Consider the following 20,000-nt stretch of genomic DNA (forward strand, 5'->3'; position numbering starts at 1 on the left):
TGTCTGTGTGTGAGTGTGTGTCTGTGTGTGTGAGTGAACAGTGTGTGTGTGTGTGTGAGTGTGTGTCTGTGTGAGTGTGTGTGAGAGTGTGAGTGTGTGTCTGTGTGAGTGTGTGTGAGAGTGTGAATGTGATATATTTAAACCTCTGCTCTGTGGGGATTTGAGGTGAGAACTGAAGTGATGATAAAGTTTTTAGTTCCATGTGCAGACGTTTAATTACATTCTGAACGAGACGACAGACGAATGTTCTGCTTTAACCTTCATGTTCTGTTCATTATTTAGCAAATCAGTCCATTTTATTACTGTAGTTTACTCTGGACTAAAGAACAATGAACAAAAACTAAGAACAAAAATGCCTGTGATATTAATCAGTAAAGACACTTTAATTTTTAGTTCTCTTAAATAAAAAAAACATAAACATGAAATATTATTATTTATGTTTGTTGTTCTACACTGTGTTTAATGGGTTCTTTAAGAAATACTCAAATAAATATTAAAATATTTTAATTTGCATGATATACTTTTCTATGAAAATAAGAGTGAAATAATTGACAGAAAAAAAATGGATATTAAAATCATGCTTTGTGTTTGTGTGTGTGTGTGTGTGTGTGTGTGTGTGTGTGTGTGTGTGTGTGTTTAGTTCTCCAAGGAGAAGTACCTGTTGGAGTCTCCCCCGGAGAAGTTGAGGAAGGAGCTGGAGGAGGAACTGAAACTCAGCAGCAGCGACCTGAGGAGCCATGGCTGGTACCATGGCCGCATCCCACAGGAGGTGTGTGTGTGTGTGTGTGTGTGTGTGTGTGTGTGTGTGTGTGTGTGCTCATCATACATGTAAAGTATATTAAATCTGCAGCTTTCTAACACCAGAGGTCACTTTAATAGTACACAAATAATATCAATAAACACACAGCAATGAATAAAAAAAATTATTTTATATTTTTTACAGTCAATAAATTACAGTAAACTTTATTTAATAAGACTTTATTTATGTAAGTACAGTATAAGTTACAAGAATTGTTTACTGCAATATGATGTTAATAATATATCCAAATCTATAGGTTCTTTTGTATTTAATGATATTTTATTTAGGGGCACGGTGTCTTAGTGGTTAGCCACTAACACCTCCAGGGTTGGGGGTTCGATTCCCGCCTCCACCTTGTGTGTGTGGAGTTTGCATGTTCTCCCCGTGCCTCGGGGGTTTCCTCCGGGTACTCCGGTTTCCTCCCCGGTCCAAAGACATGCATGGTCGGTTGATTGGCATCTCTGGAAAATCGTCCGTAGTGTGTGATTGTGTGAGTGAATGAGAGTGTGTGTGTGCCCTGTGATGGGTTGGCACTCCGTCCAGGGTGTATCCTGCCTTGATGCCCGATGACGCCTGAGATAGGCACAGGCTCCCCGTGACCCGAGGTAGTTCGGATAAGCGGTAGAAGATGAATGAATGAATGAATGAATGAATTTCTACTAAAAGGCTAATGTTGCTAACAAGCAATCGAAGCCTATAGCTACTGGTTTAACATGAATGTCTCATGAAAAATGTCTCATTTCACCCAGTATTACACTTTAACCTTAAATAAACCTGTTAAAAGTTTTTTACAAAACTGTTTTTGACTAAGTTCACATTAGCAATTCTAATCTGGAGGCTGCTATAAGCTTCTATTCTTCTGTTCATTGTTAGCTTCATTACAGTTAAACTATTAACTCACATCAGACACCGGCCCAGGACGACCTTTGGGTTTTTAGCTTGCCAGTGTCACTTATTCTAGCATTTGTTTTTGAAAAAATATTTTAATAATTTTGACAATAATTATATAAATATGTAAACAGACTAATTATATGCACGTACACCTATATTTTCAGTATGTGCAAGGTTAGGATTAGGGAGACTGAAGTAAACAATAGCATACTGTGGTATTAGCTTGTGTGTGTGTGTGTGTGTGTGTGTGTGTGTGTGTGTGTGTGTGTGTGTGTGTGTGTGTGTGATAGTTAGCATGAAGCGCTCTGTTAGCTGCCCACGCTGTCTGTGGTGTGACTACAGCCATCTGTGTGTTGGTGTTTGTTCAGCTGGAGGACAGGAATCTCTACATCCTCCTGTAGCCTGATTTGGTCATGATGCTGCAGTAACACACACAGAGCCGTGTTCACAGCGCCCTCTGGTGGACACTTCTAGTTTAAGCTTTATAGCTGCTTCACTAGAATGGTGAGGGAAGGGGTGCCAATATTAATGATTAATAGCTAAATTCATTTAAACTAATTGGGTCGGGTCAAAGAGGTGTGGCCTCTGTACCTGTCAGACTAAAAGAAATGGGCATGGCCTGTTTGCGTTTATCAGACCAAATAAAAGATCTTCCTGCCTGTGAAAAATAAGGGGGTGTGGCGTGTATAAAATCTATAGATATAATTCAGTAATATTCAGTCATATTTTTTCACATGAAATTCATTGTAATAGACGTAATATTGAAATAATTAAATAAATGCAGATATCTTTAATTTATAGCTGAACCTGATGAAGGAAAATCTGTTTTTCCAGCTGTACAGATCCAGTTTTGTAAACTTTGTCTGCAGGTGTCAGAGACGCTGGTTCTGCGCAGCGGTGACTTTCTGGTGCGAGACTCCATGTCCAACATGGGTGACTACATGATCACGTGTCGCTGGCAGCAGGAGGTGGTGCACTGCTGCATCAGTAAGGTTCTGGTGAAGAGCGGACAGACCAAGGTACAGTTCCTGCTGGAGGATGAGACCTTTGACTCGCTGCCCACTCTGATCCGACACCACGCTGGTACCGGCCGGCCCGTGTGCCCGCGCTCCGGCGCTCAGCTGATCTGCCCCGTCAACCGCACTCTGCCCCTCAGGTACCTGGAGGCCACGTTCGCCCTAGCCAGTGGGAGAACAGGGGCACCTTCACCGTCCACTCAGCGGGGGGCTCACATCAAGAGACGCAGCGTCACCATGACGGACGGCCTGACCACAGAGAAGATCATCCCACACAGGTGAGAGAGGAAACACATCATCATCATCATCATGAACAGGTTTAGAGTGGGATTATAAAACCATGTGATGTGAGCAAGTCTAACTGTCCATCTTGCGTCATCAGCAACGGAGAGTCACGTGAAGCGGCCAACTCTGGAGTGTCAGACACCAGAGTGAAGACGGAGCAGGGATGCAGCTGGTGTGTGTGTGTGTGTGTGTGTGTGTGTGTGTGTATGTACTAGTATAGACCTCTCCCTCATTCTCACTATTCTCTCCACAGTGTTTGTTTTTGCACTTCAAGTCCCAGCATGCATTGCGTCTGATCTGAGCACTGAATGTGTCACCAGCTCCTGTAGTCATGTAGCAGCACGAATTTAGCTAGATGTGTGTTGTGTTAGATTCAGCTCCACCGTGAAGGATAGAAGATTTCATGTGAAGTGTGTTACACTGTGTTTTTAATGTGTGTGTGTGTGTGTGTGTGTGTGTGTGTGTGTGTCTCCAGTCCATCTACAGTTCACCATAAAGACGCTATGAGGAACTGTGCACTCAGTATGGATCGGATCCAGGAGATGCGATGTCCCCTGTCCCCTGTAGGAGAAGCTCCACTCTCACCTGCCTACACCTCAAGTATGTACACACACACACACACACACACACACACACATACAAACACACACATACAAACACACACATACAAACACAGACTGTCTTTGTTTATCTGTCTGATTCTCTCTCTCTTTATTGATTTGTTGTTTTATTTGTCTCTTTCATTTTTTCTTTCTTTCTTTCTTTCTTTCTTTCTTTCTTTCTTTTCTTTTACCTTCCCCAGTTTCCCGTCACAGACATGGATCAGGTGGTCGTGTCTTAGCTGTAATTCCACCTTCGCCGGTGATGCGACGATCCAGCGAGCCCCACCTCTCCCCCTCCTCCTCCAATAACAATGTCTCATGCACAGACACACCTGCTAGCGCTCACGGCTACCCCTCAGACGGCTCGGAAGGAGGGGGCAGTTACTGTGAGCTGAGGCCAGGGCAGCCCCCGACGCCTCCGTCTAAGAGCTACGTGGAGAGGCTGAGGGTGGAGGAGGGACGAGCGCCAGGCTCCGCCCCCACCAATGAAGGAGAGAGCTCCAGCCTGCCTCTGGTGGAGAGCAGTTCATGCTTTAGACCCGGACAGTACCAATCAGCCCTGCTTCCTGTAGAGAATAAGCCCCTGGAGATGGGGGTCCTGAAGAGGGTGAAGGAGCTGCTGGCTGAAGTGGACCCTAAAACAGCAGCCAATCACATCACCAAGGCCGACTGCACGGTACAAAAATCAGAGAATCATACAAATGTATTTATAACACAATAAGACGGTTAAATCACATGCAATACACACATATATATATATATATATATATATATATATATATACATACTGGAGAAGGAAGTTATGACCAAATATATAAAGCAGAACCAAGTGCAACCTTGAAGCAGAAAGAGTCAGGATTAAATACAAACAGGAAACAATGACCATAAAAGGAAATGGACATTGGACAGTAAAAAAAGTCCTGGGAAAACAGAACCCTTACTTTAACATAAACAGAGGCAGAAAATGTTGAGCATTTCTGTCCGGCATAATAATGAATAATTAATTAATAATAATTATGCTAATTATTAGCTTCTAGCGTTCTTTAATCATTAGTCAAATTTGCATCTTTAATGTTGGTGTATTTCTTTCAGCTGAACCCTTTAAATACATTCTGGTGTGTTGCAGAATCCATGTTTGCTAACAAGTCAATAAAACCTGTTGCCTCCTAAAGACACCTAAAGACACCTAAAGACTCCTAAAGACCCCTAAAGACTCCTAAAGACTCCTAAAGACTCCTAAAGACTGAATATCTTAATAGTTCCTGTTTCAAAATCCTCTGATTATCAGTAATTAGCCACACACACTTTCCGCACAGAGACACAAATACACACAGACACAAACACACACCCACATGCACACACACACACACCCATGCACACACACACCCATGCACACACCCATGCACACACACACACTCACACACACACACACACACACCAATGCTCACACACACACACACACACACACACCCATGCGTGCACACACACACACACACACCCATGCACACACACCCATGCACAAACACTCACACACACTCGCACACACACACATGCACAATCACACACACCCATGCACACACACACTCACACACACACACCAATGCACACACAATCACACACACACACACCCATGCACACACATACAGTGTGAACGCACCTCTGACTTCTCTCACTCCAGCAAACACGCATATGTTCAGTCTTCTCCTTTTAACCTGCCCTCAGAGGACACGCCCACTTCCTCAAATTCTGCCTCCATCCAATCAGATTAAAGTCATCATTATGCAATAAGACTCGAATCATGTAGTAATTAAATGTCACTGGTCCTGAGCGTGTGAATAAATTACATTTAAATACCAAGAACAAGATTAAACTGCAACTGTGTGGCCATCTGCAGGTTGCTAGGATACTGGGCGTTACCAAGGAGATGCAAAGGATTATGGGAGTGGGTTCAGGACTGGAGTTGCTGACTCTACCACATGGCCATCAGCTGAGACTGGACCTGCTCGAGAGGTGACACACACACACACACACACACACACACATATTATCACCTACACATACACCAACACACAAGAAGTAAACAGCAATACAGCAACGTTTCCAAATCAAAAACCGTGGATAAAGCCATCCACGATGCTCTAAGCTGCTCTGCTGCCTACAAAGTGGGGCTTGCTATCAGGAACACTGATGAATACAAAGCTGCATCCTACAGCGTTAGCAGAACTGTGACAGAGGCAAAGCGGCACTATGGAAGGAAACTAGTGTCACAGCTCCAGCACAGTGGTTCTAGGAGCCTGCGACAGGGGCTAAGAACTGTAACAGACTACAAAACACCATCCTCCAGATTGGTGAATGCGGACGCTTCTCTGGCAGACGAGCTAAACACTTTCTATGTTCACTTGGAAACTGCAGCTAACAGCGCTAATGAAATGCTAATAGCACTACATGCAACATGCATGCGGAGACCAGACAACACATTCATCATCTCGGACCACGACGTGATGAAGGCGTTCAGGAGAGTGAATACCAGGAGAGCAGCAGGACCAGATGACATCCCAGGATGGTTCCTGGGTTTCACTGATCACTTAGCACCAGTTAGGCTCTCCATAGAACAGTCTACAATCCCTACATGCTTTAAAAAGTCCACCATATTTCCTGTCCTGAAGGAACACCAGCTTGTCTGCCTCAGTGACTATCGCTCAGTAGCTCTGACCTCCGTAATGACAAAGTGCTTCATCACTTCTTCATTACTCGACACCCTGGACCCACTACAGGTTCTATATTGTCCCAACCGCTCCACTGAGGACGCCATTGCACACCTCCATCACACAGCCCTTAGTCACATGGACATCAGGAAGGGGAATTATGTTAAATGCTGTTTGTAGACTACAGCTCTAGTTCCCTTTATACTCACCTCTAAGTTGGAGGTCCTGGGATTTAACCAAACCACATGTCAATGGATCACCAACTTCCTGACTAACAGATCACAAACTGTACAGGTGGGCAGGTATGTCTCATCCTCTCTCACTCTCAGCACTGTTGCCCCTGAGGGTTGTGTTCTGAGCCCCCTGCTGTACTCGCTGTACACATCCGACACAGTGGTGGTGGGTCTGATCTCCAACAAGGATGAGAAGGCCTACCTAGAGGAGATTAAAAACCTGGAGACTTAATGTGAGGAGTATAATCTCCTCCTGAATGTCAGCAAGACAAAGGAGTTGATAGTGGACTTCAGCACAAAACAGAAGAGGAACGAGAGCCCAGTGGAGAGAGTGGACAGTTTCAGGTATCTGTTAGGACCTCTCATGGTCCTGTCAGACAACACTCTGGTGAAAAAAGGCCCAGCAGCATCTCTACCATCTCAGTTGCTTGAGGTACTTTAAACTGCCCTCTCAGGTGCTAAAGACTTTCTACACCAGCACTATAGAGCATTCTGATAGGAAGCATCACAGCCTGGTTTGGAGGGTGGTGAGATCAGCTGAGCATACCATTCACACAGAGCTCCCTGACCTGGTGTCTATCTACAGCAAGCTGTGCTGGACCTAGGCCAGGAAGATAGTGAAAGACCTTCAGCCATCCAAACAATGGACTCTTCTCTGGTTCGCTCAGGAAATCACTTCCGCACCTTGTGGGTGAGCACACAGAGAACGAACAGGAGCTTCTTCCCACAGGCGGCCCTCAGTCTGGTGGAGACCTTTCTGGACTTCTTAAGACTGCCATAACAACCACTACTGTAGTCCATAATAATGTCCATATACTGTTTCCTTTATGTCTGCACTCATGCACATCACTGCATCACACAACCTCTACATGTCTGATTACAATACCTCTGTTTCTGATTAGATTTTCTTTCTGAATATATTTTACATATTTATATTTTATTATATTTTACATTTTGTTATATTTTTCAGATAAACTTTGATACTTTAATTGATATGAACTTGATATACAGTAAATACGTCGTACTGTGTGTGATTGTGTATGGGACAAATTTTATTTGAATTTGAAACAAAGTAAACACTGACACACACACAGGAAGTAAACACCAACACACACAGGAAGTAAACACCAACACACACACACAGGAAGTAAACACCAACACACACACACACACACACACAGGAAGTAAACACCAACACACACACACACACACACACACAGGAAGTAAACACCAACACACACACAGGAAGTAAACACCAACACACACACACAGGAAGTAAACACCAACACACACACACACACACACACACAGGAAGTAAACACCAACACACACACACACACACACACACAGGAAGTAAACACCAACACACACACAGGAAGTAAACACCAACACACACACACAGGAAGTAAACACCAACACACACACACAGGAAGTAAACACCAACACACACACAGGAAGTAAACACCAACACACACACACACACACACACAGGAAGTAAACACCAACACACACACAGGAAGTAAACACCAACACACACACACAGGAAGTAAACACCAACACACACAGGAAGTAAACACCAACACACACACACAGGAAGTAAACACCAACACACACACACACACACACACACAGGAAGTAAACACCAACACACACACAGGAAGTAAACACCAACACACACACAGGAAGTAAACACCAACACACACACACACAGGAGGTAAACACCAACACACCCACAGGAAGTAAACACCAACACACACACACAGGAAGTAAACACCAACACACACACAGGAAGTAAACACCAACACACACACACACACAGGAAGTAAACACCAACACACACACAGGAAGTAAACACCAACACACACACACACACACACACACACAGGAAGTAAACACCAACACACACACAGGAAGTAAACACCAACACACACACAGGAAGTAAACACCAACACACACACACACACACACACAGGAAGTAAACACCAACACACACACAGGAAGTAAACACCAACACACACACACAGGAAGTAAACACCAACACACACACAGGAAGTAAACACCAACACACACAGGAAGTAAACACCAACACACACAGGAAGTAAACACCAACACACACACACACACACACAGGAAATAAACACTAACACACTCACAGGAAGTAAACACAAACACACACCAACACACACAGAAAGTAAACACCAACACACACACAGGAGGTAAACACCAACACACACACACACAGGAAATAAACACTAACACACTCACAGGAAGTAAACACAAACACACACGGGAAGTAAACACCAACACACCCACAGGAAGTAAACACCAACACACACACACAGAGGAAATAAACACTAACACACTCACAGGAAGTAAACACAAACACACACAGGAAGTAAACACCAACACACACACACACACACACAGGAAATAAACACTAACACACTCACAGGAAGTAAACACAAACACACACAGGAAGTAAACACCAACACACATACACACACAGGAAATAAACACTAACACACTCACAGGAAGTAAACACAAACACATACAGGAAGTAAACACCAACACACATACACACACAGGAAATAAACACTAACACACTCACAGGAAGTAAACACAAACACAAACACACATAGGAAGCAAACACCAACACACACAGGAAGTAAACACAAACACGCACAGAAAGTAAACACCAACACACATACACACACAGGAAATAAACACTAACACACTCACAGGAAGTAAACACAAACACACACACACATAGGAAGCAAACACCAACACACACAGGAAGTAAACACAAACACGCACAGAAAGTAAACACCAACACACACTAGTCGAGGCATTTCATGTTTAATGCTCTGTTTTCTCAGCAGGTTTACTTTGGGACTTTATGTCATCCAGAACATTCTAGATGATCTGACCTGAGTTTGTTTCTCTTCTCTGCAGGTTCTACACTATGTCCATCATGATGGCTGTGGACCTGCTGGGCTGTACGGGCAGCACGGAGGAACGAGCTGCTCTGCTCTACAAGACCATCCAGCTGGCAGCCGAGCTCAAGAGCACCATGGGAAATATGTTCGGATTCGCTGCCATCATGAGAGCTCTTGAACTCCCGCAGGTCAGAGAGAGAAAGAGAGAGAGAGAGAGAGAGAGAGAGAGAGAGAGAGAGAGAGCCATGAGATGATGTGGACTGACATATGAGGTGTTTGTTCCCAGATCTCACGCTTGGACCAGACATGGATGACATTGAGGCAGAGACACACGGAGGGAGCCATCTTATACGAGAAGAAGCTCAAACCCTTCATGAAGAACTTAAATGAAGGCAAAGGTGAAGATCTGGATTTAATATGCGCTCTTTCTTTCTAATTCATTCACGACAGTTTGCAAGTCATTTTTATGCAATTATATTTTTCACACTATAACGACAGTGTAAATAATGTCCAATACACAGAAAATCTAATCACTAGAAATACTGCAGAAAAAGATACTGACAGATTTACTTTACCGAGCAATTAAGATATAATTGGGGATGTGGTAGCTCAGTGGTTAAGGTGTTCAGCTACTGATCAGGAGGTCATTGGTTCGAATCCCAGGTCCACTAAGTTGCCACTGCTGGGCCCCTGAGCAAGGCCCTTAACCCTCAATTGCTCAGGTGTATAAACTGAAATAAAAATGTAAGTCACTCTGAATAAGAGTGTCTGCTGAATGCTGTAAATATAAAATAAACCAGGAACTTCTCTCTTAAACCAGAATAAATGTTTACTGCGAAAACAGATATAAAATTTGAGATTTTAAAAATAGGTCGTTGATGTATTATTGCGATTTTATTATAATGTCATGATAAATAATGTCACAAAACACTTCTGGGACTTTTCAGGTTTTTTCATATTTCTTTTGTTTGTTTTTTGGATCAATATTTACATTCAAATTGAATTTTTAGCAAATACAAACTCTTACTACAGCTGATTTGGTGCTAATGTGAAAATGTTCAACTGTTTTAATTCTTTAAAATCGTAAAAATATATCTTTATAATATGCAAACAGCAGGGGGGGTCACGGTGGCTTAGTGGTTAGCACGTTCACCTCACACCTCCAGGGTCGGGGTTCGATTCCCGCCTCCACCTTGTGTGTGTGGAGTTTGCATGTTCTCCCCGTGCCTCGGGGGTTTCCTCAGGGTACTCCGGTTTCCTCCCCCGGTCCAAAGACATGCATGGTAGGTTGATTGGCATCTCTGGAAAATTGTCCGTAGTGTATGATTGTGTGAGTGAATGAGAGTGTGTGTGTGTGCCCTGTGATGGGTTGGCACTCCGTCCAGGGTGTATCCTGCCTTGATGCCCGATGACGCCTGAGATAGGCACAGGCTCCCCGTGACCCGAGGTAGTTCGGATAAGCGGTAGAAGATGAATGAATGATGAATATACAAACATTTTTTACTGTGAACTTATTTTTCTAAACATATAATTAATCAAATATCACTGAGAGGAAACAGGATGTTATAACGATAGCTACAGGTATAAATTAGATTTATTATTTTATTTCAGGATTTAATAACTTTACAATAAACATGGGGGAAAATGACTGAATATGGTCACATGACCTTGGTGGTTCACTCGTCCCTCCTGAATTCATTTAATTACTTTTAAAGACTTTTATCACGGAGGAAACGTGAAAAATTTACTTCAAACGTTTTATAGAGAAACTGATCCTGTCTGAACAGGGTGTGTGTTTCTGTCCATCATCTTTAAACTGGTTTTCTATCTATTTTGTGTGTGTTTGTGTGTCAGAGAGCTCCGCGCTGTCCAATACGACCTTCCCACACGTCGTGCCCGTGTTGTGCCTGTTAGAGAAGGGCGTGGCCGTGGGGGAGGTGTCGGACCCGTGGGATACTTCAGAATGGGGCGTGGACGTGGTCATGAGCCATCTAGAGGCAGCACGTAGTATTGCTCACCACGGAGGCCTGTACCGCACCAACACCGAGAGCAAACTACACGGTATTCACTAACATCATCATCATCATCATCATCAATACAAATATTTCAATACAAACAATTTGTTTTACACAAATCAAGATTTTTAATTCTTAATTATGTTTTGTATTTCTTTAAAAAAATCAAATCTATATTAAAATGTTTTAATCAGAAATTTTTATTTCTTGTTTTTTTTTTTTACGAATCATTTTTAATTCAAGTTAATATACAGTATTGTGTTTTGAATATTTTCAACATTTTTTTTTTTTTTTTTGCAAAAACCCTCTGACTTCAGGGTAAGACAGTAAAATTAAAGTGTTTTAAACATTTTAGTAACATTTTATTACGTTTATTTTTTCTTCAATAAACATGAATCTTACATAAAATTATTAATGATTAATTAACAAATCGTTCATTAATATGAGTCTATTAATAGTATTAATGAATAATTCATTAAGAGTATAAGACTGTATACATTAAGATTAATAATGTCTTGCAATGGTTTGGAAATGAAGGTAAACTTCTCTGACTTGGTGTGTGTGTGTGTGTGTGTGTGTGTGTGTGTGTGTGTGTGTGTGTGTGTGTGTTTGTCTTTACAGACTTCCAGGAGAGAGAGGAAGTATCTGAGATGTTCTGTACAGAATTCCAGATGAGGCTGCTGTGGGGAAGCCGCGGGTCTGAGGGGACTCAGAACGAACGCTATGAAAAGTTTGATAAAGTCCTCACGGCTCTTTCACACAAGCTGGAGCCTCCTGTACGCCACAGCGAGCTTTAGCATCACTCACACCTCCGCATGGCACAGTGGAACTGTCCGATTCCCTCTTCTGGGAGAGACCATTACACAGACAGTGGGGAGCAGAGGAGGGAATGGAAAAGGCAACAAATCAATAATAATGAGAATAAGGCACAAAGGGGGGCGGGGCTTATCCAGACGGGACGACGCCTCGTATCGTGCGGAACGCAGAACGGGGGTTGAGTTTGATACCCTGAAACCAAAATCCCTTTTCTGACTCGGGTGATGTGAGAGAAACGTCTCTCGGTCTGCATGATCATCACTCCATCATCCCGACGCTCAGAGCGACGCCGCACTCCTTCACGCCGCTAACGTCTTCACATGTTGCCAAAATCTCAACATCCACTTTTTTCATTTTTATACATTTTTATGATTGTTTTTGATATCATCAGCGTTCAGTTTGTTTTCTGAATACAAGGAGCAATATGTGGCAACGACACACACTTACTGTAGAGAATGCTGTGGAGATGGTGGAGATCAGGATGAAGAACCTCACCCTGGACCTCACCCTGGTTCCTGTTGGTGATCTGTTGAAGAACGCATCCCTGTTCCTGATGGCGAATGTGACAAAGAACCTGGATGTAGATCCTGTATTTTGTTGCAGAAATTATTCTGGTTCTAGTTAAAGAGTTAAGGAGATCTGATGAAGACCTCATCTTCAGTACTTCATCCTGGTTACTGCTGACAATCTCACAACAGGTCCTGTTGTTTTACAGTGCTCACTCTGGAAAATCTCTTCTCACAGCCTAGGTTCTCTCACTCAATTTCTCACTCTAGTTTCTGTAGAAGAACTCACTTCATTTCTAGTTGTTCACACCACATATCTTCGTCTTCGTCTTCTGTTAAGGTTATTGTGAGGACATCATCCCAGTTCCTGATGGAGATCACTCAAAGTGGTCTATGTTGAAGATCTGTTAAAAAAAAAAGATCTCACCCTCCTTCTTCTTAAAGATCACACAGGATCTTTACCCTGGTCAATGTTTAAGCTTCATCCCAGATACCTTTTACAGATTTCACCCTGGAACTAGTTAAAGGTCTTCTCTGATCTCCTGTATGGACTCCTCATGAACACTGACACAGACGTGCTGCATGTTGCTCCTTTTCTCCTCTCACGGCCTTAGAGCGAGTGAAGCCTGGAGAGAAACTGTGAAGATTGTAAACCTGGTGTGTGTCATTTTCTCCATTTTAGTGTGTGTGTGTGTGTGTGTGTGTGTGTGTGGAGGAGGCCTTCAGGATAAAGTCCAGTGTAATAACTGGATTGTGTGAATTTTCTTTCTGTTCCAGTTTAAAACATTTTACATAATAATTTAATTTATGTTTATCAGTTGAGAATTTTCTCAGCGCATGTGCAGAACTGGAGCCCTGAAAAAAAAACATTAAGCAAAAAAATAATAATAATTAAAAAAACAAAAAAAAAAAATAGTAACGGTCTGCTAAAGAACCGCTGTTCGCTCTCTATATTTTAATTTATTCACCTTTAAAGCCACACCAACTCTTCAGGTTAATCAGATATACCTCTTCATCTTACTCTCTTTCTTCCTCCTCTTATTATTATTGTTTTTTTTTCCTGACCTGATAATAAATACAGACGCATTTGATTTTTATTTCACGAATTCTTGACTTCTTAGGAGCTTCAAGATCAACACTATTAGTCATCTGTTTTTCCAACATTATTAAAAATACAAACACATTGTAGAGGCTCTATTTCAGGTAATTTATATACACATATAAAGACAAACTTAAAAAAAAAAAAAAAAAGCAATTCACGGTGGAGGATTGAGGAACTCTGTGTGCAATCCCACTCCCGGCCACAAGAGGGCTCTGTACAGCAAGCAAATAAATGACGAACGATTTCTTTGCATGACAATTTGCACCAACATTAATTTAAAAAAAAAATATAATAAAGCTTTAATTAATAAATAAAAAAATACACATTAAATTCTTGCTACAGTAGAAATGACAGTGAATAAAAATAACAATAATGTTTAAAGAAAATAAAACAAATAATCAACAACATTAGAAAGTTCTTATTTCATATTTTGACAGTTTTTTTCATTATTTTTTGACAATATATTTAATTTTCATCATTTGCTATCTACAGCTACCCGTTTTTGGAGATCAGGAATGGATTTAATTGAATAAACACACGCCTTGTCCTCGTTGGTGCAAAACTCAGAGTCATTTTTACAGAATTCTCCTGTTCAGGTTTGTTCAGGTTTCACTGAGATGGTGTTAATGTGGGTGTAAATAAAGGAGGGACACGGATGTGCTGTACATATAAGTAGGAGATGTTTTTCAAGCTTTTTTCCAGGAAATAAAATACAGTAAGTTTGTGTCTGTGGGTGATTTTTTTCAGTTGTCCTTAATTATTTCTGATATTATTTTCATTTTTGAAGACTTGTGTAATGCACAATGAGAGTCTGATGGTATTATTATTATTATTATTATTATTATTATTATTATTATTATTATTATTATTATTATTGTTATTATTATTATTATTATATAATTGCTTCATTTTAGATGAAGGTGTTCACTTTGATTAAAAAGTCCATGGATCTCTTAAGCACAGTTTTATTTTATGAACTATTTAAATTTATGTAATAATATTAAGAAGAAGAAGAAAAATAATAAGAAGAAGAATATTTATTTAAGCCATTGAGCTTTATATTTCTGAATTTTCCATTTTATACATAATTGATAGAGAGATGGATAGATAGGTTTAGTCTCTAGATGTTTATTAGTTGTAGTTTCTCAGTTTGACCAGCAGGTGGAGACATCAGCTAACAAACTGCGCTGTAATGATAAGTAACTATTTTTTACTCTAAATTATCTTTAATCCGAACACCAGGATTAAACTAACTAACTAACTGTTTGACTAATTAAACTAATTTATTTTACTTAAGTAAGTTTATAAAAGAAAAGTTTTAACCTTTTCATCAGACTAGTAAAGTAGCTAAGTTTATTGTGTTTATTTTATTTTTGTTTCTGTAGCTGATATGAGAATAAGTTGTATTTTTATTCCAGGTTTATTCCCTTTGCTTTTCTTATAAACTCCACTCTACTGTTCTAGAAAGATTTCCACCAGATGTTGGATTGTGTCTGTGGGGATTAGTGATCATTCAGCTACCAGAGCATTAGTGAGATCAGACTCCGATGTTGGTGAGGAGGTCTGGGGTTCAGTCAGTGTTCAGTGGTGTTGAGTCAGGGCTCAGTGCAGGACACTGGAGTTCTTCACTCCAACCTTCACCTCCACACCATGTCCTCATGGAGCTGCTTTGTACACAGAGACATTGTCCTGATGGAGCAGGGTTTGAGCTCCAGTGAAGAGAAACTGTGACACTACACACTACAGCACAATACAGAGACATTCAATTAAATTCAGTTTATTTCTATTGAGTTTTTAACAATTCCCCATTGTCTCAAAGCAGCTTCACAGAAGTATGGAAACAGTAGAGAGAGAAAAAGAAACAAATATATCATAATAATAATAAGAAGAAAAATAAGGATAAAAATAAATAAATGAATATATACACTTAAAGTTTAAAATAAATTTACATTACATTTTACATTAACTTAATGTAAAATATTATATGTCTATCCCTAACTCTAATGAGCAAGCCTGAGGTGACGGTGGCGAGGAAAAACTCCCTGAGATGATATGAGGAACCTTGAGAGGAACCAGACTCAGAAGTGAACCTCATCCTCATTTGGGTGACACTCTACAGTAAATAGTGTAAATGTAAATAATGTCCTTTCTACAACAGTTTATAATAGTGCAGCCGAGAGCTCCTGAGGAACTAATGGGTCATCGTAAACTCTGAGTTCAGCACAGACCTGATTGCTGATAAACACCAGAACATACAGCTGACTGACACAACACTGGTTCAGAAGAAGACATGACGTCTCTGGGTGGCTTCATACACAACAATCCCATGAGACACTGACTGACCATGAAGATCAATCCCTGGCAGAGTGACCACCGGGCAGCGAGACTCACATTCTACTAGAACATTCTACTGTGATAGTTAGGGGTTCACATACTTTTGCTTTTAAGATTTACCTTATTGTAGTGTAATATTTTACTCTTTTTTTAGATTAACATAAACATTGTTGTTGTTTATGAGAGTGAAGGAACAGCTGTGAAACAACACAGACAAGTGTGACTTGATGGCATGATGTAATCTGTGTGTGTGTGTGTGTGACAGCAGCTGGGTGACACTAAGAGACAGGACTAACTCATCCCACCAACACACTCATACACACTCTCTTAGCTTTGGAGGCTGACACACACTCTCTGTGACACAGAGTCCTGTCCACCAAGAAGCTTTCTCTCCTAGAAATAGTGACAAATTTCACATCATAGCTGTGAAGGATGTAATAAAATGGTTGTTTATTATATTAAAATCCTAAAACTTTTATATGCAACATATTTTTATTTGTAATCAAAATGCCGATGAGGAATTGTCTTCAAAAAAAAAAAAAAATTAAAGATGTCAATGTAACAGTTCTGTTTGATCCTGATCATAATTATTATTATATGCTGATGTTGTGATAAACAACAGGATCCAATAAAAGGTTCATATTCAGACCCAGTTAAGGGGCGTGGTCTGATCACAGGAGGCGGGGCTTGGCTTCGGTCACCAGTCTTAACTAATTAGCTATGTAACTGATGGAAGTAGGAAGTTGTGTAAACAGTTTTTTTTTCTCGTGAACTTCTTATCACCCACCCAAAACACACACACACACACACACACACACAAATTAAAATGTACACAAAAGCATTTTGTCATTTCCGCGCCTTGCGACTCTGTCTCCGCGTGTGTGTGTGTGTGGTGGCTCCTCATTTGGCTCTCTTGGGCCCCTTGATCCTCCTCAGTTCTCCTCACGCTCCACATTAACACATGAATGACCGACTGCAACAGGCCACAACAGCTACAGACCCCAACAGAAGGCACTGGATTTGCAATTCAATATTCAATCTGCTCAACCCCCAATCAGGAGAGAGAGAGAGAGAGAGAGAGAGAGAGAGAGAGAGAGAGAGACAGAGAGAGGAAGAGAGAGAGAGAGAGAGAGAGAGAGAGAGAGAGAGAGAGAGAGAGAGAGAGAGAGGAAGAGAGAGAGAGAGAGAGAGAGAGAGGGAGAGAGAGAGAGACAGACAGAGAGAGGAAGAGAGAGAGAGAGAGAGAGAGAGAGAGAGGGAGAGAGGGAGAGAGAGAGGGAGAGAGAGAGAGAAGAGAGACAGACAGAGAGAGAGACAGAGAGAGACAGAGAGAGACAGACACAGAGAGAGAGGGAGAGAGAGACAGAGAGAGAGAGAGACAGAGAGAGAGAGACAGAGAGAGAGAGAGAGGGAGAGAGAGACAGACAGAGAGAGAGACAGAGAGAGACAGAGAGAGACAGACACAGAGAGAGAGAGAGAGAGAGAGAGAGAGAGAGAGAGAGAGAGAGAGAGAGAGAGAGAGAGAGAGAGAGAGAGAGAGAGAGAGAGAGAGAGAGAGACATGCACTTAGACAGTAAAGCTTTTAAAGTATTTAAACATATTTGGGGATGTAGTAGCCTAGTGGTTAAGGTGTTGGGCTACCAATCTGAAGGTTGTGAGTTCAAATCCCAGGTCCACCAAGCTGCCACTGCTGGGCCCCTGAGCAAGGCCCTTAATGCTCAATTGCTCAGTTGTATAAAAATGAGATAAAAAATGTAAATCGCTCTGGATATACAGGCGTCTGCTAAATGCTGTAAATGTAATTAAAGCTATTTATTAATTGGTCACATTGATCCCCCACATGTGACATTAATAATGTTAATGTTGTATTAAATAATAGACTTTATAAATAATATAAATATAAAACTATTGTCTTGGTTATGACATGAAACAGAAGTGATTTGTCATTTGGTCTATTTCTATATTTCTGAACACAAATTATTCATTTCAAAGGCCAAACAATATGTTTGTTGCTATCTGAAAAATAAATGTCGTTTATATCGTGTTAATTAGTGTTGATTAGCGTTAATTAGTGTTGATTAGTGTTGATTAGCGTTAATTAGTGTTGATTAGTGTTAATTATAGACATTATATCCTTATAAAATGAGTAAATGATTATATTAATTTTATGTTGTTTGTTGTACTGTAGATTATTTACTGTGCACACAGACAAATGTAATCTAATCGAATTAAATGTAAATGAAAGTTAAATAAAACAATTAGTGATCATGAAAAGACAAACGAACATTAAGAACTTTTTTATTCCCCGCGCTGCGTCACTTCCTGCGAGCGCGTTTGACAACTTCCGTTTTAAGAAGACTGTCATGGCGGCGCCCATAGCAATACACCTAGAGTTCGGGTTTGTACGGTTTTATTGGTTCTATTGTCTTCGGCACCCGGTTTTAGTTCGTTTGTTTGTTGCTTTGTATCACGTGACATGTTGTTTATGACTTTTTTTGACACGTTAACACTTTTATCGCTCCTGAAGCGAATGTTTATTTCAGTTCAAATGTGTTTTGAGAAATTCGCATCTGGTGCTGATGATGATGTCACAATCACAAGCAGAACCAGGATCAGGATCAGGATCAGGATCAGTGTGTTGACACACAAGGGATTTGGTTCCAGCTGTTTGTGACTCAGACGTACAGACATAAATAACATTATACAAGACAATACAGATGATGTGAGACAATAAAGACAGAATGAGTATTAAATATAAATACAGAATATATAACAGATCAGTTATGTACATAAAGTGTGAGCGTGTAAATAACAATATTGTGTAATATTATACTTTAGTACAATCTACAGCAGCAGTAAAGTGTGTAATATATACAGATGATGTGATGACTGACAGACTGATGATTAGATTAGATTAGATTAGATTAGATTAGATTAGATTCAACTTTATTGTCATTACACATGTACAAGTACAAGGCAACGAAATGCAGTTTAGGTCTAACCAGAGTGCAATAGCAGCAAGTGCAAGATATACAGTGTTTACATGAGTTAGATAAGTTAAATAAAATGGTAATATGAAGTGATTTACAGATGTGTGTGTGTACTATGAACATAATATATAGATGGCTATAATTATAACTGAAATTTACAGAAGCACTGTACTGTATGCAGTACTTATAGATATGAAGCAGTGAATATAATTATGGTGAGGTGTTAATCAGGGTGATTGTCTGGGGAAAGAAACTGTTCCTGTGTCTGGTAGTGTTAGTAAGCAAAGTTCTGTAGCACCTGAGAGAAGGGAGGTGCTGAAAGAGGTTGTGTCCAGGGTGCAAAGGGTCAGTGGTGATTTTTACTGCTCGAAGTCCTGTGGGGTGGGCAGGGGGGGCATTAGTTATATTTTCTGCTGTTTGTGCGTTGCAGTCTGTTTCTGTCCTGTTTAGTTGCTGCTCCAAACCAGATGGTGATGGATGTGAACAGGACAGATTCGATGACTGCAGTGTAATTAAACTTCCTTAATTAACATAGAAAGTACATCCTCTGCAGAGCCTTTACACATGTGGCTCTACATGTGAAGCTGCAGCCCAAACGACTCTCTTACTGAACCTGTAGTGCACTAGATAGGGTGCAGGATGCATATCGTTTATCTTAAAAATATCTCATCTGTAATATTTTCATGCCTTTTTATAAGCAAATAATTTTAGTATTTAAAATATTATCATCAAAATACATCTATACATTTGTGTAAACAGGACGGTTTTAT

The 20,000-nt window shown here is 40.7% G+C and overlaps 2 protein-coding genes across 2 annotated transcripts in view; both read left to right on the forward strand.

Moving 5' to 3' along the window:
• sh2d3ca (SH2 domain containing 3Ca) overlaps positions 1–14,630 on the forward strand; it is a 51,542-nt gene extending 36,912 nt beyond the window's left edge. The window contains exons 4-12 of the mRNA XM_060895787.1: positions 641–769; positions 2,560–2,984; positions 3,467–3,591; positions 3,794–4,269; positions 5,488–5,603; positions 9,484–9,655; positions 9,754–9,865; positions 11,322–11,528; positions 12,104–14,630. Of these exons, the coding sequence (XP_060751770.1) occupies positions 641–769; positions 2,560–2,984; positions 3,467–3,591; positions 3,794–4,269; positions 5,488–5,603; positions 9,484–9,655; positions 9,754–9,865; positions 11,322–11,528; positions 12,104–12,279 (1,938 nt within the window). The 3' untranslated portion in view covers positions 12,280–14,630. The remainder of the gene's footprint in view (positions 1–640; positions 770–2,559; positions 2,985–3,466; positions 3,592–3,793; positions 4,270–5,487; positions 5,604–9,483; positions 9,656–9,753; positions 9,866–11,321; positions 11,529–12,103) is intronic.
• A 3,948-nt stretch (positions 14,631–18,578) lies between these two features.
• The window catches only part of urm1 (ubiquitin related modifier 1), a 14,484-nt gene continuing 13,062 nt past the window's right edge, over positions 18,579–20,000 (forward strand). The window contains exon 1 of the mRNA XM_060895822.1: positions 18,579–18,638. Within this exon, the coding sequence (XP_060751805.1) occupies positions 18,604–18,638 (35 nt within the window). The 5' untranslated portion in view covers positions 18,579–18,603. The remainder of the gene's footprint in view (positions 18,639–20,000) is intronic.

This window comes from Tachysurus vachellii, chromosome 20 (genome assembly GCF_030014155.1).
Source record: "Tachysurus vachellii isolate PV-2020 chromosome 20, HZAU_Pvac_v1, whole genome shotgun sequence".
In the NCBI taxonomy this organism is placed as follows: Eukaryota; Metazoa; Chordata; class Actinopteri; order Siluriformes; family Bagridae; genus Tachysurus; species Tachysurus vachellii.